The 19,640-nt window shown below is 39.4% G+C and overlaps 1 protein-coding gene and 1 long non-coding RNA gene across 6 annotated transcripts in view; one reads left to right on the forward strand and one right to left on the reverse strand.

Moving 5' to 3' along the window:
* LOC110402450 overlaps positions 1 to 1,990 on the reverse strand; it is a 55,024-nt gene extending 53,034 nt beyond the window's left edge. Inside the window, exons 1-2 of the long non-coding RNA XR_002441089.1 lie at positions 1,784 to 1,990; positions 1,309 to 1,428 (exon numbers count right to left, since the gene is read on the reverse strand). This is a non-coding gene — a long non-coding RNA (uncharacterized LOC110402450). The remainder of the gene's footprint in view (positions 1 to 1,308; positions 1,429 to 1,783) is intronic.
* NTNG1 (netrin G1) overlaps positions 1 to 19,640 on the forward strand; it is a 153,261-nt gene that overhangs the window by 57,870 nt on the left and 75,751 nt on the right. For all 5 annotated transcript variants that reach the window (XM_021404546.1, XM_021404542.1, XM_021404544.1 and 2 more), the window contains exon 3: positions 8,955 to 9,595. In XM_021404546.1, coding sequence (XP_021260221.1) covers positions 8,955 to 9,595 — 641 coding nt within the window. The remainder of the gene's footprint in view (positions 1 to 8,954; positions 9,596 to 19,640) is intronic.

Genomic DNA, 19,640 nt, shown 5'->3' on the forward strand with positions numbered 1-19,640 from the left:
GGCAGCTGCAGCTCAGGGTCCTGTGCACATCCAGCAGCTCTACACCACCCTTACAAATGCAGCCTTCAAAACATCATTTTAAACTATACAATAGGGCTCTGTAACTGCAATTTGAGATTCACTGAATCTGAAAATTGGCAAATTATTAAGCACTAATTGTAAAGCATATTGCCTACCATGTTGTTCAGTCAGCCAAACTAAACACGCAGACTGAGCTATTGTGCAAAGCACAGGTAAAAGCTTTAGTTAGTTTTACACTCTAGAGTGACATCAGCATTTCAAGCTTTCATTACTTAGTTAGAACCTGCACGGAAGTCAAAAGTAGAGAGCTTCAGTGGGTGTCATTCTAAATTTCTTTCCTTCATCTTTATAGCAACTGCCTGTACTGAACTTGTCCTTGCTATTTTATATTTAGGTATAGCAGGAATAAGCAAAAAGTTCTGTTTGGGAATTGCTTCCTATTTTGCATTATACATTATTTGATTCTGCCTATGTAAAGTACTTTTGAACTTTCAGTTGAACATGGCAGTCTCCAGTTTCACTCTAAGCAGATGGAACTATAGAACAGCTGTGTACTAGTAAAAAGCTGTGGCAGCTTTGGTGGACTGTTCACTAATTCTTGAAGCTACATTTATGGGACACATCATGTTTTAGAAACCTTCTGGAATGAAAAATAACAAAGGAAAGAGAAAAGTACAGTTTTTCTGCTCATTTTTCTCAAAGAAAAACAAGAAACATTAAACTAAATGTGACAACTTGACGTTGGGAAAATTCGGTCCAACCATATTATGAAGATTTTTTAAACTGCATGAAAACCCATCCTATTACATGCAGAAATCTTACCATAAGTAACCAGGGAGATCTTGGTGAAAAGTTTCCATTCTAACTCTTTTTAATATATAGACAAGTGTTAGAATAATGCTCCTCTTTAATGACCGATGTCACTTTCATTTAACTTACTACAAAGCTATGCGCTCATTTCTCAACACTTCTGGAGCTTTTAATTGTTTCTACATCACTCATTTTTAACCTCATGCAGTAGTTCGTTCTATTTTTCAGAACTGTGATGGATGTTCTCTTTAAAGAGCCATCCAAAACACAGCTGCTGAAATTAGTGCAGGATAGCAGCGCACTGAACATTACCTAGCAGGTCTTCAGTTAAACAACACATCTCACTCTTCTGCTCACTTCATTTTATTTACACAGAAGTCGAGCTAAAATTCTTGGCCTATATTTAAATGTACTTAAATGCCAGGATTTGTGACATCACTGTTCAAGAGCTGTCCTCCCAAAGAAGGAAACCCTTACCGCAGGAGATGGAGCTTCCTCAAGAACCAGGGAGAAAGCTCAGAGCAACCTTTTGCAGAAGCCAAAGCCATCACATCTCTACTGCCTCCATGATTTGCCAGGCATATTTCTTCAGTTGGTCTGTATGAAATGAAAACAGAGTAGTTATTTGTGCTATCTACCAGGAAAATACCTCACAGTACTCACATATGTCTGGCACAGAGAGGAGGAACCAGTTAAGCGTGGCTTACAGCAATCACCCACCCTGCCCAGGAGGATTTTCTAGTCCACCCATGCCAGTGTGGCGCAGCAGCCCACACAGACGGCAATATTCATACCATAAGGCTTCCTGAAAATTCTCCCAATGCAAAATTTCTATGCTGCCACGATTTCAATCTCATACTGAACTAGCGTAAACCTGCTCCACTATAACCTAGGGCAAGCTGCAGATTCCACACTCATGACATACCCCCACACAGCAGCTGGGAAGCGATACCTGAAAGGAGAGGAGTACCTTCAGCAGCTTCCCCCTCATGAACGGGCACCATTCCGGACAGCCAGGAAACCCAGAAGTTCAGTTGACAACCCCCCTGCACAGCAAGGACTGGACGGCAGGGTAACCCAGAGAGATCCAGAAGGAACAACAGAAGAAATGACTACAACACAGACCCACAATGCACCCAGAAGAAAGAGCCCCTCATCTGCATTTCAATAGGGCCTGGCCTGGCAGCCAGGTTGGGCTGATTAGGGTCATTAAGACCAGATGGGGAACACCTTGCCCTCACAGAATATTTCTCAGTCTTTTTGCCATCAACAGGTGTCCGTTATGAACTGAAACTCTGAATGCAATGGTTTCTAACAGAAAAAGAAAAAAAAAAATTCTTAGTGTTTCGAGCACCCTGATTCCCTCTATCATCACCTATATGATCTGGTGTCTTGGTTTTAACAATGCTCCTGTTCTCTCTGTGATCCACTGTGATAACTGAGACCATCCCTCAGAAGGATCACACCAGCTTGCCTTAGCATTGCTTTTCCTTACACTGGGATGGCACATTCCAACTGTAGAATTTTAGTAAAGTGGCTTCCTTTCTAAGTTCATAGATAATCCAAAAACTGTGTAAAGTGAAGGGCACCCTTTCCCATAGGGGCCCTTGCAGCGCGGTGTGGCAGAATGGCTGCGTGAGCCAATCTGACAGAAGCACGCAGGGGGAGCTGAGCAGGCCCATGGCGATCCGTGTCCTGTGCTGCCATGTCTGAGGAAGGCTCTGACAGATTGGCTGGCTTTGCCAGGACAGGTGCCAGAATCCTGACAGGAATGGATTTTGTCCCCTGTGATTTCAGTTTCTCAAACTCAAATATGCATCTGGCATATAAAGAAACTTGGATTTTCTTGGAACTGTTGTCATATTGTTTAGCCAGAGCTAAGTGTGATGAGGTCCCAGTAGTGTGCACCTCATGACATTACAAAAGCTATAAATAAGAAAGTGATTATATTGCCAGATACCCACTGATACAAGAGGAAAACATCAATGTTGAGTTTCTCAAACAACAAAAATATACTCAGGTGAGTGCTAGCAAATCTGACAAAAAATACCATTAATTCCAGAATCATCAAGTGGTCAAAATAACATCAGCAACACTGCCGACTCAAAGACATCCTCAGAGGCTTAAGATTATCAACTGGGAATGAGCAGGATTTTTCCCACAAAAAGTGGGCCGTTATTTCAGAAGAAACAAAAATCCATTCGCCTGGTAATTTGAAAAGCATTTCAAAAAAAAAAGCATCTTAAGAAACTAACAAGAAATAGTGTTCTGATAGGAATTAAGTGCCTTTGCAAATGTGATCATATAATATCAATGGTGATATGGCAGTATTTTGCTAAATCTCTCAGTAACTCTAGTGTGAACCAGAAAATTCCAGAAGCCTGAAGAGATTTAGAAGATATAATTTGTTCCCTCCATTCATCAGATAAGTCTTGCCCTGCATTCCCGTTAGACATCAAAGAAGGGCCATGGAAAGAGGAAAACAGTCTCCTCTAGATGACAATGCAAATTTTTAAATGTTTCTCCTACAAAACATTTTCGGTTCCTAGTATTGGAGAAAGGCATGATCTAATAGTAATAATAATAATCCAAGAGCTACTCCGGGTCCTAGGAATGCCCTGAGGTGATACACCGTAAGGCTTTAGAAGAAAGTGCAGTATGAACAGGGTTTAGAGAATTCATCATGCAAAGGCGCTTCTTTCTATTTCTGAGCTGTATGTAAATTCAGGCTAGGATCCCTATCTCAAGGAGCTATTGTCATGAAGATTAATTAGTTAAGTCTTTGTTTCACGATACAAAGTGCCAAATCTTAAGAGACTAATGGATCGTTTAAAAAAATCTGCTGTTTTCTTACACTGAATTTCTTTCAGGATCAGGGCCATAATCTGCAACATATTTTCAAGCTTAAAAGCGCACAAAGTTGTTAAGTATTATTATTTATTTTTGGCCAGTCACATCCTCCTTGGTTAAATCTTTTTAAGTCTCCCCAGAAGTTATTGATTTAAACATTCTTTTATTTTCTTTTTGCTGGTTTTGGCAAATTCACAGTGTGCAGCCTGCAGCTCAGAGTTCAAAGTGCTTGTCTGACCATCCAAATGCCTCTCACTTGGGAGCTCTGTGAGCACATCAAATCTTCCACTGAGATTTTAGCGTTTTTTTCTTTTTTAGCTTAAATCACTTTAACTTAAAATGCTGTCACTGTAGTGATGAAAGGTTATTGATGGTAAAATGTTCTTGTCTACAGCCAACTCTGTCTTCCTCACAACAATAATTCTACAAACATTGATGAAGATACTCTCAAACAAGCTAATGGATGTAGCGAGTTTGACAACATAAATTATTATGCGACAGATTCTGTGTCTTGCCAATCCACTATACTGCCTATTTGCCCTGAAAGGGAGGACTCAAGTAGCATCTCCCTGTTAATGGTTTCATAATCCGGCTGCGTCATAGTAAATACCTATCTCCTGTTTAGAAATCACATGGAAAATGTAAGCATTAGAGCAATGGTTGCTGTCAGTTATGACTGTCTAATTACTCATCTGCAACATACTGCATGGTACCGAGTGGAATACTTGCAATACTTCTTTGGAAAGGAAAAGAGAAGTACTCTATTATTTCCAAAAGTGTGATTTGAATGCACTAATCAAACACTCCACGTTTGATTCAGACTGTATTTATTTCTTGTCTAGTGCATCTGAGCTACCTACCTTGAGGCAGCAATATAAAAATCGGTTGCTGTGACTTGCTTCTTGAAAATTCATTTTGCTCCTTCTTAAAATCTTGGCCTGCTTGACCTCAGCAGCCTTCACCAGTTTGAAAATGCAAGTTATAATCCTCTGCAGGGATTTAGCCAGGTGTCTATTACAGCATGTAATCTATGATACAGCTTCCAATATTCACGCCGAAGAAAGGTTAAGCCCCCCTGTCTTTGTTCCCAAGTTAAAAAGTCCATGAGGTGTTAGCGCAGACAGGAAGCAGACTGAAAGAAGCAACATCTTCAATCAAGCCCTAAGCCTGTGTGTATGGCCCTGAAGGATCTCTGTGATGCAGGCTTCAGCTGAGAGTGATCAGATTTTAACCCTTGAACAGGAGCTGCCGACTGCCCTGTTGATATTCAAAGATTACACTACCGCTACCTCTATCCTAAATCCTTACCCAAGGGTCATTGTCCCATTTGTTACCAAGCTGTGCCCACAGATAGGCCTGATAAGACAGCTCAATGGCCCAGCTGGACGCAGGCCAGCAGCACCCCTTACACCATTCCAAGCACCTCTGACAGAATTCAAGCTCGCTGACACAGACATTGTGTGCAAACACAAACTAAATTTATATGCTTGAGAGGAAACCCTCCTGGGACTAGTCAGCAGCTTCTCAGATAACTCTGCTTTTTTCAGCCATGGCTGACCAGGATGAAATAGTGTGATGCAGCCACGGGCCCTTGGGCTGCAGGGTAGAGCCTGCAAACAGGCACTTACCAAAGCCCAGCCTTCTGAACTATGGTGGTACTGGTTTGGGAAATATTTTGAATTCCACAGGTGACATAAAATATAATAGTAGCAACTTAATTTGACTGCCCGCAAGAAACTGTTTAATACCAATATCCAATTACTGTACAGCAAAATAGTAGTTTTTTTCTAGCTGGTAGTGGCACAGAGAAACCTCAGAAACCTCTTATGTTAATTGGCATTGAAGTGTTTAGAAGTATTTATTAGTGTTTAATTATTTAGAAATCTCTTAATGATGTAAATACCATTTTTAAAAGTTACAAATATTTTTCACCTTATCCAGCTGAAAAGCTGTTGCTTGTAGAACTTAAATAAAGATCTATTTCCAGCTGCCTGCTGGTCACAAGATTACTTACCGCTGCTAATGCTCTGGTCATTTAGACATTCCCACCACAGAATGTGCTTAGTTTGGACAAAGTGGGGGAAAGTCTCTCTTTGTTGTATTCGTTTTACTGAGATAGAGGTCTTAAAGAGGATTATCTTAGAGATGTAGACATTAAAATACATAACTAATCCCAGTTAATTGAATTGTTTCATAGTAACACGTACTAAAGAAATTTCATGTAGACAACTTTAGACAATTTTGGTAATGTAAATATGACAACATATAAATTACATTTAAGATTAATTAGAAACAGTTTAAAGCCAAGTTATGTGTAGAAAAATTGAGAATCTGATTCTAAGCCTCTGAAGCAATAGTCAAAATTAAATATTTCAAAATTACATCACTGAATGCTATGCCAGCAGGCAGACGGGAACTTACCTATCATTATAATTTCTCTCCCCCTCCCTGTGCTAGAATTCAGGACATTTATTTTATCAGCTTATATTGGCTTAATTTTTTTTCAAATTTCCTCTCCAGAATATTGAACTCCACCTGGGTTATTTTGGTGCAATCAAATCATTTGTCCCTTTAATGAGAATTGAGTACTATAGAATTAAAAGAATAATTCCATTTTTGGTGGAAGAAATGCCTGAAGCCTTTTACCTGGAGTCTCGTTTGCAGTGCTTTCCTTACAGCATGGTTTGGTAACAGATTCAGGTGTGGGGCAGTGCTGTCATCCCGACCTGCGTCTCACTGTACTCTGCCATTAAGTGGAGTAGCGTCAACTTTCCCAAAAAGCATTGTGCCTACAGACATATAGAGCACCATTCAGAAGCAAGCAAATGTCAATGTTTAGCATTCACTGCGCACAATCCACAATCTGGATTACCCACTCAGAATCGCGTAACACACATCCTCCACTACCCAGGGACTCAGAGCAGCGTTTAGGTTTGGTTTCTAACATGAATTACAATGGCCTTACTCTCTGCTGGCGCCGTAGGAAACCAAAGAGATCCCTAAGCAATGCTTAACAAGCGTCTTGCTATCCAATAGCATTTATTTACTATGTTTCAATACCTGTAATGTCCCAGTGATACGGCTTTTGCCAAGATGACAGAAGATACACATTATAGGTATGCAGACAGCTTCACGATGACCGTCACTGAAGTGATCGGATTTTTCTAGTAAACTTAAGAAAGGCGTGCCTTGTATAACTGAGCATTTTCTGCAAAATTTGGATTTACATCTATTCAAAGTGTACGGAACCTTGCAGATCCCACAGTGTCTGTGTTTTTCCTAAGGAAAATGCCCAAGTAAGGTGGCATGTCCTTGTATTTGTATCTGCTATATGAAATTGAGCTAAGTAACAAAAAAGTCATTCTTTTATCTGTTCTGCTTGAAATTTATTTTGATTTTGATTTTCACTGTTTTATTCAAAAGGAAGGCATAGGAATAGTAACCGTGAGCTTGAAATCAAGAAAACTGTGACAGGAACTTATTATAGACACATTTTGCAGAATGTTCTCAGTTACAGCTGCATGTTTTGAATCTTTCTGTTTAATGAGTACCGTTCTGCTTTTCAAATAACTCTTTTTTTTTTTCTTAACTTCTAGTCCCAATGAATTGTTGTAAGTTTTAGGATTCAGCTGTATTAATGGGAAAGAGAGAGCGACAGGAGAAAAGTATTTCCCTGTGCAGGGAAGAGGAGTTGCTTGTGGGGAGGTCAAAGTGAGTTCTGAAGTTGTTTTTCTTGCGTTTCATGGGAGTGTGCCAAGGGGCAGAGCAGTGACCAAGGTGGAAACATGTTTGAAGCTCATTTCACATGCTGGATGGCACTGAACAGCCTCATTGCCCCGAGGCCTCGAGGTAGAGAGAAGCAATAATTGTAATTGTAAGAAAAGAAAAGGTTGATCATCATACCAGGGCTTGTTCTATTATCAGGGCAGGTGAGGAGAACTCTGATTAATGACAATCGCAGCTGCACTTAGGCCCATATTCAGCACTGCTAGATACAGACGTGTGCAACTTTTTCCCCAGCAGTGCAGACCATCAATGGCAAAAAGCATAACTTCTTCCATAATCCATACTGAACACAGAGAAAGACACAGGGCAGCAATTGTTATCAGAAACAAATGCAGAATGAACAAGTAGCAAAATATTAATGTACTGCTGAAAGTCTAAATTAGATGGACTTGATTCAGTCCAGCATATGGGGTCTGATATCTTGGCAACTGCTGCAAGATACCCCAATCTGCAGTCAAAATAGCCTTTGAGAAGGAGAGGAAGACTGTAGTGTGCAAGCTAATGCATCAAAAGGCCAGAGGGAGAATAATTGACTTTCACCTTGCTACAGAGGACAAGTAGCAGTAAAAGCTGTGCATTATTGGCAAGCTCTTTTTGTTGCTGTTTTTAACTCAATCCACAGTTCAGACCTCCAGCCACCTCGGCGGCATTCCAGCTGCAACTGCTGACATCTCCCACCTAATCAAGTGCTGGATTATCTTGTCCTGATAAATTGGAGGCTGTGCTTCATGAAAAGTCTTTCCTGGAGTAGTTTTCTACCCTCTAATAAGGTGGCAGAAGTCTGAATCAAACTTGTGGTGCACTATTTTTTCTAGTGACTTCTGATGGAGAATGTCAGTATTTTAAGAAAGGACAGTGCTAGGATGGAAATACAGTTAAGCATGCTTCATTTCACACCTGGGTGAAAGGGAACATGAAGTTGTACCGCCTGTTGTTTCATACAGAGTACGTAGGGGCTATTCTGCTGACTTCAATAATTTTCACCTAAAAATTGCTTCCTCTGTGAACGGAGCTCTTGAGGAGCATAATTGTCTTAAAAAGGAATTCTCTCGGCTGCCGAATCTTTCTAAGGAGAGTCAGACTTACTGAGCTGTTAGACACTTCTTTATCGTTCGTGGTCTGTTGTGACTGGTCACTCCACTCCCACTTCTGCTACCAAACCCTTGCCACATAAGCCCAATACAAGGGTAAACAAACCAGTTTCTTACTCTAAAATATACTGAGGAAAATGTTTACAATACAGAAGTAAATGTGCTGTATATTTTTGTGTACATTTACCTTAATGTAAGGTCATTAGGTGAAAGGTAAAGTGTACAAGATAAATCTAGTTAAGATAAAGGTATTCCTTGCAAGCACTAATTTCTTCCTTCTCAGTTTCAATCGTGAAGAAAAAAAAGCAGCAATTGTCATGTGCCAAACACAAAACATCTTCGTGTGTCACAGTCACTACGCTGTGCCTCTTGTAAACCTGTTTTGTTCTTTTCCAGGGGAACCCCTACATGTGCAATAATGAATGTGATGCAAGTACCCAAGAACTGGCTCATCCTCCGGAATTGATGTTTGATCTTGAAGGAAGGCATCCATCCACGTTTTGGCAGTCCACAACTTGGAAGGATTATCCAAAGCCTCTTCATGTTAATATTACACTCTCCTGGAACAAAACCATTGAGCTGACAGATAACATAGTTATCACTTTTGAATCTGGCCGTCCAGACCAAATGATCCTCGAGAAATCCCTCGACTATGGACGAACATGGCAGCCCTACCAATATTATGCCACAGACTGTTTAGATGCTTTCCACATGGATCCAAAATCAGTGAGGGATTTATCACAGCACACAGTCCTAGAAATCATTTGCACGGAAGAATACTCTACTGGATATATGACAAATAGTAAAATAATCCACTTCGAAATCAAAGATAGATTTGCTTTTTTTGCTGGACCTCGGCTTCATAATATGGCTTCTCTTTATGGCCAGCTTGACACAACCAAGAAGTTAAGAGATTTCTTTACCATCACAGATCTGAGGATAAGATTGCTTAGACCAGCAACTGGAGAAATATACGTAGATGAGCAACACCTGGCACGCTACTTTTATGCCATCTCAGACATAAGGGTATATGGAAGGTAAGAGATTATAAACCTTTAGGAACAAGCAGATATGTTTGTTTATAGAGGTTATGCGAAAACTGTCTATTTCCCCAAACATGACAAGAATAGCTACCAAAATGTGTTCACTGGAAATTTGGCTCAATTGGTGCATTTCTGATAGCACTAGAAGTTTCTGACTCAGTGGCACTAAATCATGGGTGTTTGCTGTCACTAGGCTGCAAAGCCCTATATGACTAAAGCATTTTCTTACATTGGCTCAGGAATTCACCCCGGCACTATGACACTTTTCAGGGCCTCTCCGCTTTTATACAGTTGATGCCTCATATGATGGCAGTTAAGTGAGAAGAGAGATTCCATTTAATTTTTTTTCCAGGCCTTTAATGCAAGAATCAATTGATACAGCAGCCTTTGCATAGACTCTTTCCAGTAGGGCAAACAGTATACAAACAATGAGGCAGTAGAGATGAGAGTCCATTCTTTTACTTTAATTAGCTCTGAAATGCAGTGAAGCTGAAGCAGAATGGAAAAACCAGCAGTGTTTTGGAGGGCATGAGACTGATCTGAATGCAATAAAGATTATTACTCATCTGGGTTCAAGACAGATTGGCCCTCTGTGGCAAGCAAGGGCTGGTATCAGGTGTCACAGAGTCAAAAATAATAAAGGTACAACGACATTCCTATAGGGAATTTTTTTTATCAACTCTAACTAGCAATTGACTGATGACCTCAAGCAGACGGGTGATATCCTTAATGTGTGTCTTCGATGCATATTTGTTCAGAAGAAACAAATGGAACCTTCTCTATTAGCAGTTCAACTCTCTAATGTACCCTTTTGCCTTTTTGCTTTCCTCTGTTCCTTCTTTAGAGAGTTCAGATCTTCCTTTTTATTTATTTATATATATATTTTTAAGAGAAGCTAGATATCAAAACAAACAGGAAAGCAAATCTATCTTGGAGGGCATGGGAACAAGTGAAAAATAATAGAGATATTGAATATCTAATACACTGGTTGTTGTATTTTATTATTCCTACAGTGAGTTTACTATTTTCTCCCTCTTTTATATAAGCCTTTCAAGTTCTTAAGTACTTCCATGATATACAAATAGATCGATAAAGCCAAAATAGAATCAAATTAATGTGATGCGATCTACTGAAAAATAGATTATCTGAATTTATATGAAGGAAGTATTGCTGCCACATACTGACTTGAATGCATAAGGATGTTTGCAGGACCATAGATTTATCCTGTAGTTACAATGTTCTGCATCCATACACACATTCATACATAAAGTAGTTAATTCTAAGTGTAAAATTACAAGATAAAAGTTCTCGTTCAAAGAATTCTTTCTGTAACTCTTATTAGTTGTACTGTAAATTAATTATTTTTCAGAAGTCTCTTGATCAGGCTAAGTGGATCATGGACAACTTACGACAGTGTTTGAAATAGTTTGGTAATATTAACTCCAGTATATCAAAATTAGCAAATATGTTCTACTTCATGCGTAACCTTTCTCCATGAGGCTCCAAATAGGTTATATGTACAGAGGGATCATATCAGAGCTCAGGATTTTACATTCCTTACACTTTAAGGAAACATTGCTTCCTGTTTGAAAACCCAGGAATGCTTCAATTAGACTATCAGTGTCTCGTCAAAGAAAAGAGTGCACTGCATACAAATTAGAAACAGAAACCTTCCAAACATATCTGGGGTATAGCAATCTTTTGCAAAATTATCTATAAAAATGAAGCCTAACTGCAGAGAACTTATCTGATGCTGATGCTTGTTGTCTAAATGCAACAGTAATTGGACATATGTGCTAACAGAATTATCTGATATGTAATACCGTCTCACTAGATTAGATCTGTGTGAATTCTTATCACTCTTCTGCTAATGAGAACAGCTCTTTAGGGATTTGGGGTCCTTTCTTTCAACACATAGTGAGTCTTTCTCATTAAGTAATTTGTGGGCTTGCTTATTACTAAGTATGCATGCCCTGATTAGTTGGTCCCACTGAAGAGTCTCTTGCAATAGGCCCCTGTCAGACAGTTTAAGGTACTTGTGGTCTCCTACCAGAAACACCACAGGGTCCCTCTGCCAAGTCTCCAAACCAGCATTTTGGGCCACATGCCTTGGTGTGGTGGTGACGGGTATGGGAACACAGAATCACAGAATCAGAGAATTGTAGGGGTTGGAAGAGGGGAGGAGGCAAGGGTTACAGGCAGTTTTGTGCCTATTTCTGATTCAGCTGAACTTTCCAGCCCTTACACTTTAATCTAGGATATTAACTGGAAATTAATTTATAATCTTTTTGCCACAATTTTTCACATTCTGGGCTTTGAGACTTAGGTAAAGCTAGGCTAGGGATGATACCTAAAAGGTTGATGCTAACAGACACATTTTGAAGCTAGTCCCTGTGTTAAAAATATAAACTGTAGTTTAAATAAACTTAAAATCACCAAAGCTTAAAATAGCACGTTCCTATAGGCAGCTTAAAATTTGTTCCATGCCGTATTTTAAAAATCAATGCCAATGGAAAATATCTATCTTAGGTATCTGAAGTATCTAAAGCTGAAGTATGTAATACTTCACAATGAATTAAAGACAGGAGATTTCCCACTTAATATATGATTTGTTTCGTCATTGCTTTGCAGTTTAGTGTGAAATAAGCCTGATGTATGTTGCATCAGAGATGAAAACAGGTGTGTTCTTTATGAATGCTTTACCTCCTCTATTACTACCTGTTTGTTCATCTTCAATTTACCTCTTCCACTGTGTGTTTATTAAGATGATGAAAAAAAGGAATCCTGGCTGTTAGCAATTTCAGCAACCCCATTGTGCTCATATTATTCAAGAAACCTAATAATCCACATGAACTAATTCTGACTTACTGATGGTCTGCTTCACTAAATCAGAGTGATTTTTTCTAGTGAATAATGGACGATGTAGTGTGCCAGTACCTTAATTAAAGAGAGCCTCTCTTAGTCTTGATCTCATTTTAATTTACAGGGTAATACTACAATAATATCACTAATGGAAGGTACATTAAAGGGCATCAAGTAGCATTAACTGTATTAAATTATGGCACTTGTGTTAATTAACTGCTGAAGCAAGATGGTCCTAACGGCTAGAAAGGTCGATTAATGCATAAATAAAATCTTCTGGGATGGGAAACTAGGAAAGAGTAGACAATTCTCTGTCCCGCAGCAGAGAATCAAAGGCACCCCATGTGGTAACCTCGGGAAGGTTTCTCTCCTTTCACTGCTTGAGGAGGTGGACGCACAGTGGGCTCTGCGGATCCCAGATACCATGAGAAGGACAGCCCTGACAGTAAGCACACAGCTCCTTTCTTTTTCTTTCTTTCTTTCTTTTTTTTTTTTTTGGTAGAATTTCACTAAAATGCTGATAATAATTCCTTTGAAGTCGAGCAAAAGGTGCCTAGCAGATTTTGGATCTGACTGCTAAAGGTTTAACTGGATTCATTCAAAAATATTTTTTGTTCAACTTTTATGTTGTCAATAATATGCACATTTTTACACTGTAGATTAACTATAATTTTGGAGAGTAGTAAATATATACATATATATTTCCCCAGTGGGCTACAGAATGGCTATCTAGCTAAACCAAAGAAAAATCTCATCCCACATTGTTCTTTTGTGATTAGTTTTTGATCTAAGAGCCAGCAGTTTCTTTTTGACACTAAAATACCCAGCCTCTATACAATGTTATTAAGCCCTTTCAAATTTATTTTTATATTCTTCTCACCTTGAAGCTTCTGTATTTAAGCTCCAGAGTTTTCTGACTCTGTCTCAGCTACACTTGCAGTTCCAGCAGTAATAGAAACCTCTAACTTGCAGTACGTATGTGAAAAATATCTTCCGTTTTAACAGTTTCTTGCTCTCCCATTATCTCTTCCAAATTTAATCCATCTGAGAATCTGACCAAATTACACTTGAGGAAGGCATACTTGCTAGTCTGGGGCTTGGGATTGTTTGCCTTTTTTGTCATCACGCCCTGCAGCCCTCCGTAACACTGGGTTGCTGGTGATACAACGCTCATGCTGCAGAGAGCTGTGCCCCCCAGGTTGGGCACTGAGCCCGGGTTTCTTCCTCACACGGATGGATCAATGGGATTAAATATGGGGTGTTATTCTGGCATGCACTTGACAACACTAAAATAATATCCCTGTGTGATGTACCCCAAAGCAGAACTTTGCCCAGTGGAAATGGGAGTACAAAAAAGTGCTTTACTTTTATTTATAAGAAAATGTTTTCGTAAGCATTCAGCTCAAAAACTGTCAATCAATATAAAGAGATATGTCGGCATTAAGCTTTGAAGGGGACAGACAAATACCATTCGTATTTCAACTGTATACGTACTGTACTTGAATACTCTTTTGTTTTACAAGAACACATACACAAGCAGGATATTTTCACTAGTACTTGGAGCAATTCTAGCAATTTCTCCAATTTAATTATAAACTCATTAGAGAATAGGAAAGAAAAAAACTTGTGTATTTAAGAGCATGTCAATTTATCCTTAACTCCCAAGTGCAATTAGCTATTTTAATATATCTACTGTAATATGTCAGTAAGGTTGTCCTTCTTTTTCTGTAAACAAATCTAACATCATCAGGAATTGAAATAATTAAATAGTTACTGTGTTTATTTTCACCTTAGCAGTCTCCAGTTGTTTACCAGTGTTTTAGGCAGGTTTTACTCCTACCGATGTTCCAGTGATACTAAATAGTACTTGTTTTCACCTGCCATCCTGATTACATAAGTCCTGGCAATCACCTCAGAGTGGTTTCAGTCTTGTAGTGACTTGAAGGGAGCAGAATCTGGAAGGCTGACAAAGCCTTTAATTCTGCTACTCCCTTTTGAAACCAGTGGAATTATACCACCAGATTTCACGCTCCACCTTTCCTCATTAGCATTTGATCATCTTTTTTTTGGACCATTCTGAAAAACGTCAAGTATTTCTGTACTGACCTCCCTCAGCTGTCTTTCAAGGAAGCCCCATATCATGCAGAATCAGTGTTTGCGGAGAGGAACCAAGATCTTTTGTAGTATAATTCATTTTGCCATTGAACATTAAAGAAATAGAGATGAAACTCCTGATGAAAGAAATGAGAATTTTTCTTCCTGTGCTACTTTATATGCTGAAAAGCTATCCAAAGAGCCTTTCTGAATAAATTTGGTGATTCTGATATCTTGCAGAAACTTTCTCTCCATTAAGCTTTTCATTTCAAAAGATTTCAATTTAATGCCCAAAGATTTTCTGGATCACATGTACAAATGATCTCCGGCACTGGGATGTCCTTCAGGTTGTCCCAGTGATAATATGTACATGATCCAAGCTGGAGCAGTACAACATACTATCGTGTTAAAAGTTTAAAATCTCTCTCAACTATTTCACAAGTAACAGGAACTACCAATTTGCAGAGGGTTTTGTTTTGTTTTGTTTTTCTGTGATTCTGATCCCTTCCACCAGTACACGCATGGTGAACTGCAGTCATCTTTGTCTATTTCTGTACTTAATTACATGAGTTTAGGAGATGAGTTTTCATGTACACTCATCAAATTAACAAGTTCCTCAGAAGGTAGTAGCTGGACTCAGAATATACATATGCTTTTTCTTGACACAGGTGATATTTCTCTCTCTCTACTAATCTTTGTTAGTTGTAAGAAATGAGACACCATCTGTGATTTAGGGAGATGTTCTAGTATAGCACTGTGGTAAATGTACTGTACGGTATGTGAAGCTACGTATTGAAATAAAAGACCAAACCTGATAATAGTTTCAGATGCCATCCTGTAAATCAGGAGTAATTTCTGTGATTTCAGTTACCCGTACTTAACTGATGGGTTTCAAATGCATCCATACAGGAGAAGTGAGAGAAAACAAGTGAAGCAAAGGAAGGGAGTAAGAAGAAAGGAAAGAACATGGGAGGACAGAAGTGACGAGGTTGTCACAGCTTCTATTTAAAAGAAATGGGGGGGGGAGGGGAGGAAATAAATAAATAATGAACAAAAACATACCTCTCCATCTTTTCATCTTCTGCCATCCTCAGCTAATAAGGCAGGACAGTTCTGCTAATTTCAGGGAAAGTCCAGTGACACAGTAACACAGAGACACCTATTAAGAAGACCTGAAAGTTAATAATAAAGGTCAAGGTGTAGTAGCGTTGTTCCTGTGAATTCTTACACAGGGGCTGTGAGATCCCTTCCTACCATTTGCCCTAGTGCCTCTCTGGGATTAGTGTGCTTCAACAGTACCAGCGATCCGTGCATAAAGGGAGTCATCGTGATTCTTACATGATAGCAGAGGGCTATAGTGCAAATGAGTCAGCACCAAAGACCCTCAATAAACCAGATAAAACATATTGTTAACTGGGCTGAACAACAGGGTGAGTTTTCAACACCAGTGTAATTATGAATTCATTGAATATAACATTGTTTGTGGAAAATCAAGAAAAGAGCTACAGAAAGAGCAAGGAATGCTGTGAATTTAGCATGCAGCAATATGGTCAAGAAAAAGGAGATGAAGGGTTACACTGCAGGTAGAATTCCCAAGAGAATGTCTGGCTGCTGATGCATGAGGAAAGCATAATGTTGGCTGCAGCCCTCTGCAGGAGAACGGGCTGTGTCCTGGTTAGCTTTGTGGAATATGGTAAAAATGAAAGGATGCTGAGTAGCAGGAGGCATTATAATGACATTAGGAGGGAGAAGGAACTGGAGAACTTCTTGACATACTACCGCTCATGTGTGAAACCATCTGAAAGCAGACTTCTAATTTTTACAGTTCACAGAGTTCTTGGAGATTTAGAATCTGTCTATTAAGTATCTGCTTCCTCACACAACACATCATCCAGGCTTCTTGCAAGTAGCAACAGCAACTAATTCAAAGGAAATATCTCATTGGTATGATTTTTATGTTTGAAATACAGCCATACTCAGAAGAAACTGTTGCACTTCACTGATCATTATTTTGACAACTCTGGGGTGATGACCACTATTTTAACATAAGCCTGAAAACAAACAAAAACAATTCAAGAAAAGGCTAATAATCCATTGCCTCATACTATGGATTAAAGCTGAGCAAGCCTTGGGACATACTACTGATAGTGCAACACATATGGTATATACACACACGCATATCCCAGTGCTGGAGGGCATTTTTCTAAAGTTACAGACTTTCTTTGAACCGTTTAGTCTCTCCTCTGAATGTGATGGCTGTGAAGATAGTTCAATAGTTGTCTGCTTCTTCCTTGCAACCCTCCTGGAATTCCTTGTGATTAGTCCTCAGCTGCTTTCGTTTCACCCTTGAATTAGTTTCTGTCCTTATAGGAGCTATGCAGTGTCTTTGTTCTCGACCATTCAGTATTCCCACTTTCACCCTATCTAGATATCTGTTCAGATGTAATATGATACGGTATCTGATAGAGTAAGATTTATAAAATACTTTGAAATACACTTAAGAAAGATTGGTAGAGAAGCACAATGGATTGTTATAATCTGTCCTCCCTGCACCATCACTCATAAACAGCCTAAGAGGAGTACTGGCATAAACGTTAATGATGGCAGTGCTGTCTTGATGATGGAAGGACACTGTGGTTCATGTTTAACTACCATCAGTATTTCCGTGACGTTACACGTGAAACCTATTAACAACCGAAAAGATAAAATCTGATTACGATAATGATATATGCTCGTACATCGAGATACGCGTCTTCACACTCAACTAATTAGTTGGCACTGACTGTTTTCACTTTGCTCGGTGACATGTGGTATATAAATCATTACAATATGTTAAATGCAAATGGTTGGTAATAGGGTAACCATCTGCTCACTGTTGGAAAGTTTGCAGAGGAATATAGTAAGCTGTACTTCTAATAACGATGCTACACTCACATCCCTGAAATACCAAATATCTAAAAACAGCTGCCTCCACTAATGCCAGTGTTACTAATATGTCTCTTACCCTTTTCATTTTCAGAAGTAAACTACATATTGTAAGAGGTAATTTTGTTCTTCAGAATGAACTTGACTTCAAGGCTAGAGCCTGCAACAGTAATGTGAACCATCGTTTCTCAGAGCCTGATCTTTTTCTTAGATTGTGCTGAGTGCTTTGGAGCAGCCAATAAATAACCAGGCTACCCACTCTTTTTGGGACATCTTTTCTTCCACAAATATAATTAAACCGTCTTCCTCCTCTAAACCCCTCCTGCCAGGCCCTTTTCCAGGGATGACATGATTTTGTACATGATAGATTGTTGGCACATTGCTGTCTGGTAATGTGTTACTCTAGAGACCATCAAAGAGTGCCTTCCATCTAATAATCTACCATGCCCTATGAGGGCTAAAGATCACCACTGCAAAGAGGGATCAATTATTTTACCACAGACATGTATTATCAGGGGCTGTCACATACCTTCTTAATGAGCATTTCTGGATACCCAAGTGACAAAGTAATGCATTGGAAAATTAGGAATGGGACAAGAGTGAAGGACTGCCTGCCAAAGTAGAGGCTGTGCCTTCAAGCCAGAGCAGCTCCTTCTTTCCTTACCCGTTCAGTCATTTGCTGGTCAGGGTCACTGTCACAGTGCTCGTATGCTGGCTCCCTCGTATAATGTATTGCATTATCGCCTATCAGAGAGATTAATATGTTCACATGCTGAATTCCCAAGACACAGCTCTCAGCATTAAATAAAGCCGATGAATTAATTCAGCTCCCACTGACTGAATGGAAAAGTTTGTGCTTTCATCATAGTCAGATGGCAGTGCTGCTATTGCTTTCTCTGGGTGGGAGGGGCTGCTGTCTGTTCGGGGGTTATGCCTGGCATGGCGGTGTCTGATTTAGGATTGTGCTCCTGGAGAAGCACCTGCAGGGGAAGAGGCTGCAGGAGTGCTCATTAGCCCTGCAGTTCTCAGCCCCTGGATGAATTACACAATGAGATGCTTGCTCTACAGGGTCTCAGAAACCTGCGGCTTTGTGTAGGTATGCTGTCCTGCAAAGCTATCTGAGTTCAAAAAACGTTGAAGGGAGATGGCTTTATGCTAACGCATTTTCCTTTGTTGCCTTGCAGAAAAGAGGAGCTGTCTGAACACAAATTTGGTGACTCCATTTTGATTCACAATGAATGCTTGTCTGTTTCAAAATGGGGTGTCTGAACTTTAAAGATATCTATAGACAGAGCTGGTAGGATGAGTAGTACTTTATAATACCTCAAAGGCACGGTGTCAGCACTGGGAATTTGATAAGCTGGGGTCCTGAATTGGATTCCAGCAATGGTCACAAGTTTGAGGAAGCTCTCATTTTAAATTGCAAGCAGAGGAAAAACAGGATTCTTTCTCTTTAATTCCATTAGTTTTATTGAACTGAAGCATTGCTTCAGTTCCCAGAACACTTTATATATATTTTAATGCAAGTTAGCAGAGACAGAACCGTAGCAGGACTGTTTATTGTTTCTGACTTTTATATTTGTTAAAAATGATGTTACTCATTTTCCCACTCAACTCTCTTGTGCGTTAAGAATTTTTAGGTTTGGGGATGCTGTTTACCAAAGTCATTATAAATATATTAATTTTCTCTTCTTTGACTTGGTGATACTTCTATGGAGCTTTTGTCTATAGTCCTGTTCAGAACAGCCACGCCAGCCAGGCAAACATGAACTGGACCCCACAAACCTTCAGGTAGCCCTTCGCACATAGAGAGGAACATTAAATTCAAGCCCTCAGTAGACAAACCTTTAAGTTTTATTTCATGTATGCTGCTAGCATTCACTGTGACACAAATCCTGGCAATCAGATGCTTTCCATCTGTTGTTTTCAGAGGAGAGGGACGGTCATCTGAGAGATTTGAGGTTTTTTAGCCTTGCATACCTCGGGCTGTATTTTTATAGCCTCATCACGTTTTAATTGGCTCTAGATCTTCTCATTATATTTATTGAACTGTGGGCCAGTTTTCCCTTACTCAGAGCCAGGGTTGTAGATTTTGCCATATAAGCACAATCAGGAATTGACTTGAAAAACATTTCAAAACATTATCGTCTTCCCCCCA

This window comes from Numida meleagris, chromosome 7 (genome assembly GCF_002078875.1).
Source record: "Numida meleagris isolate 19003 breed g44 Domestic line chromosome 7, NumMel1.0, whole genome shotgun sequence".
Taxonomy (NCBI): domain Eukaryota; kingdom Metazoa; phylum Chordata; class Aves; order Galliformes; family Numididae; genus Numida; species Numida meleagris.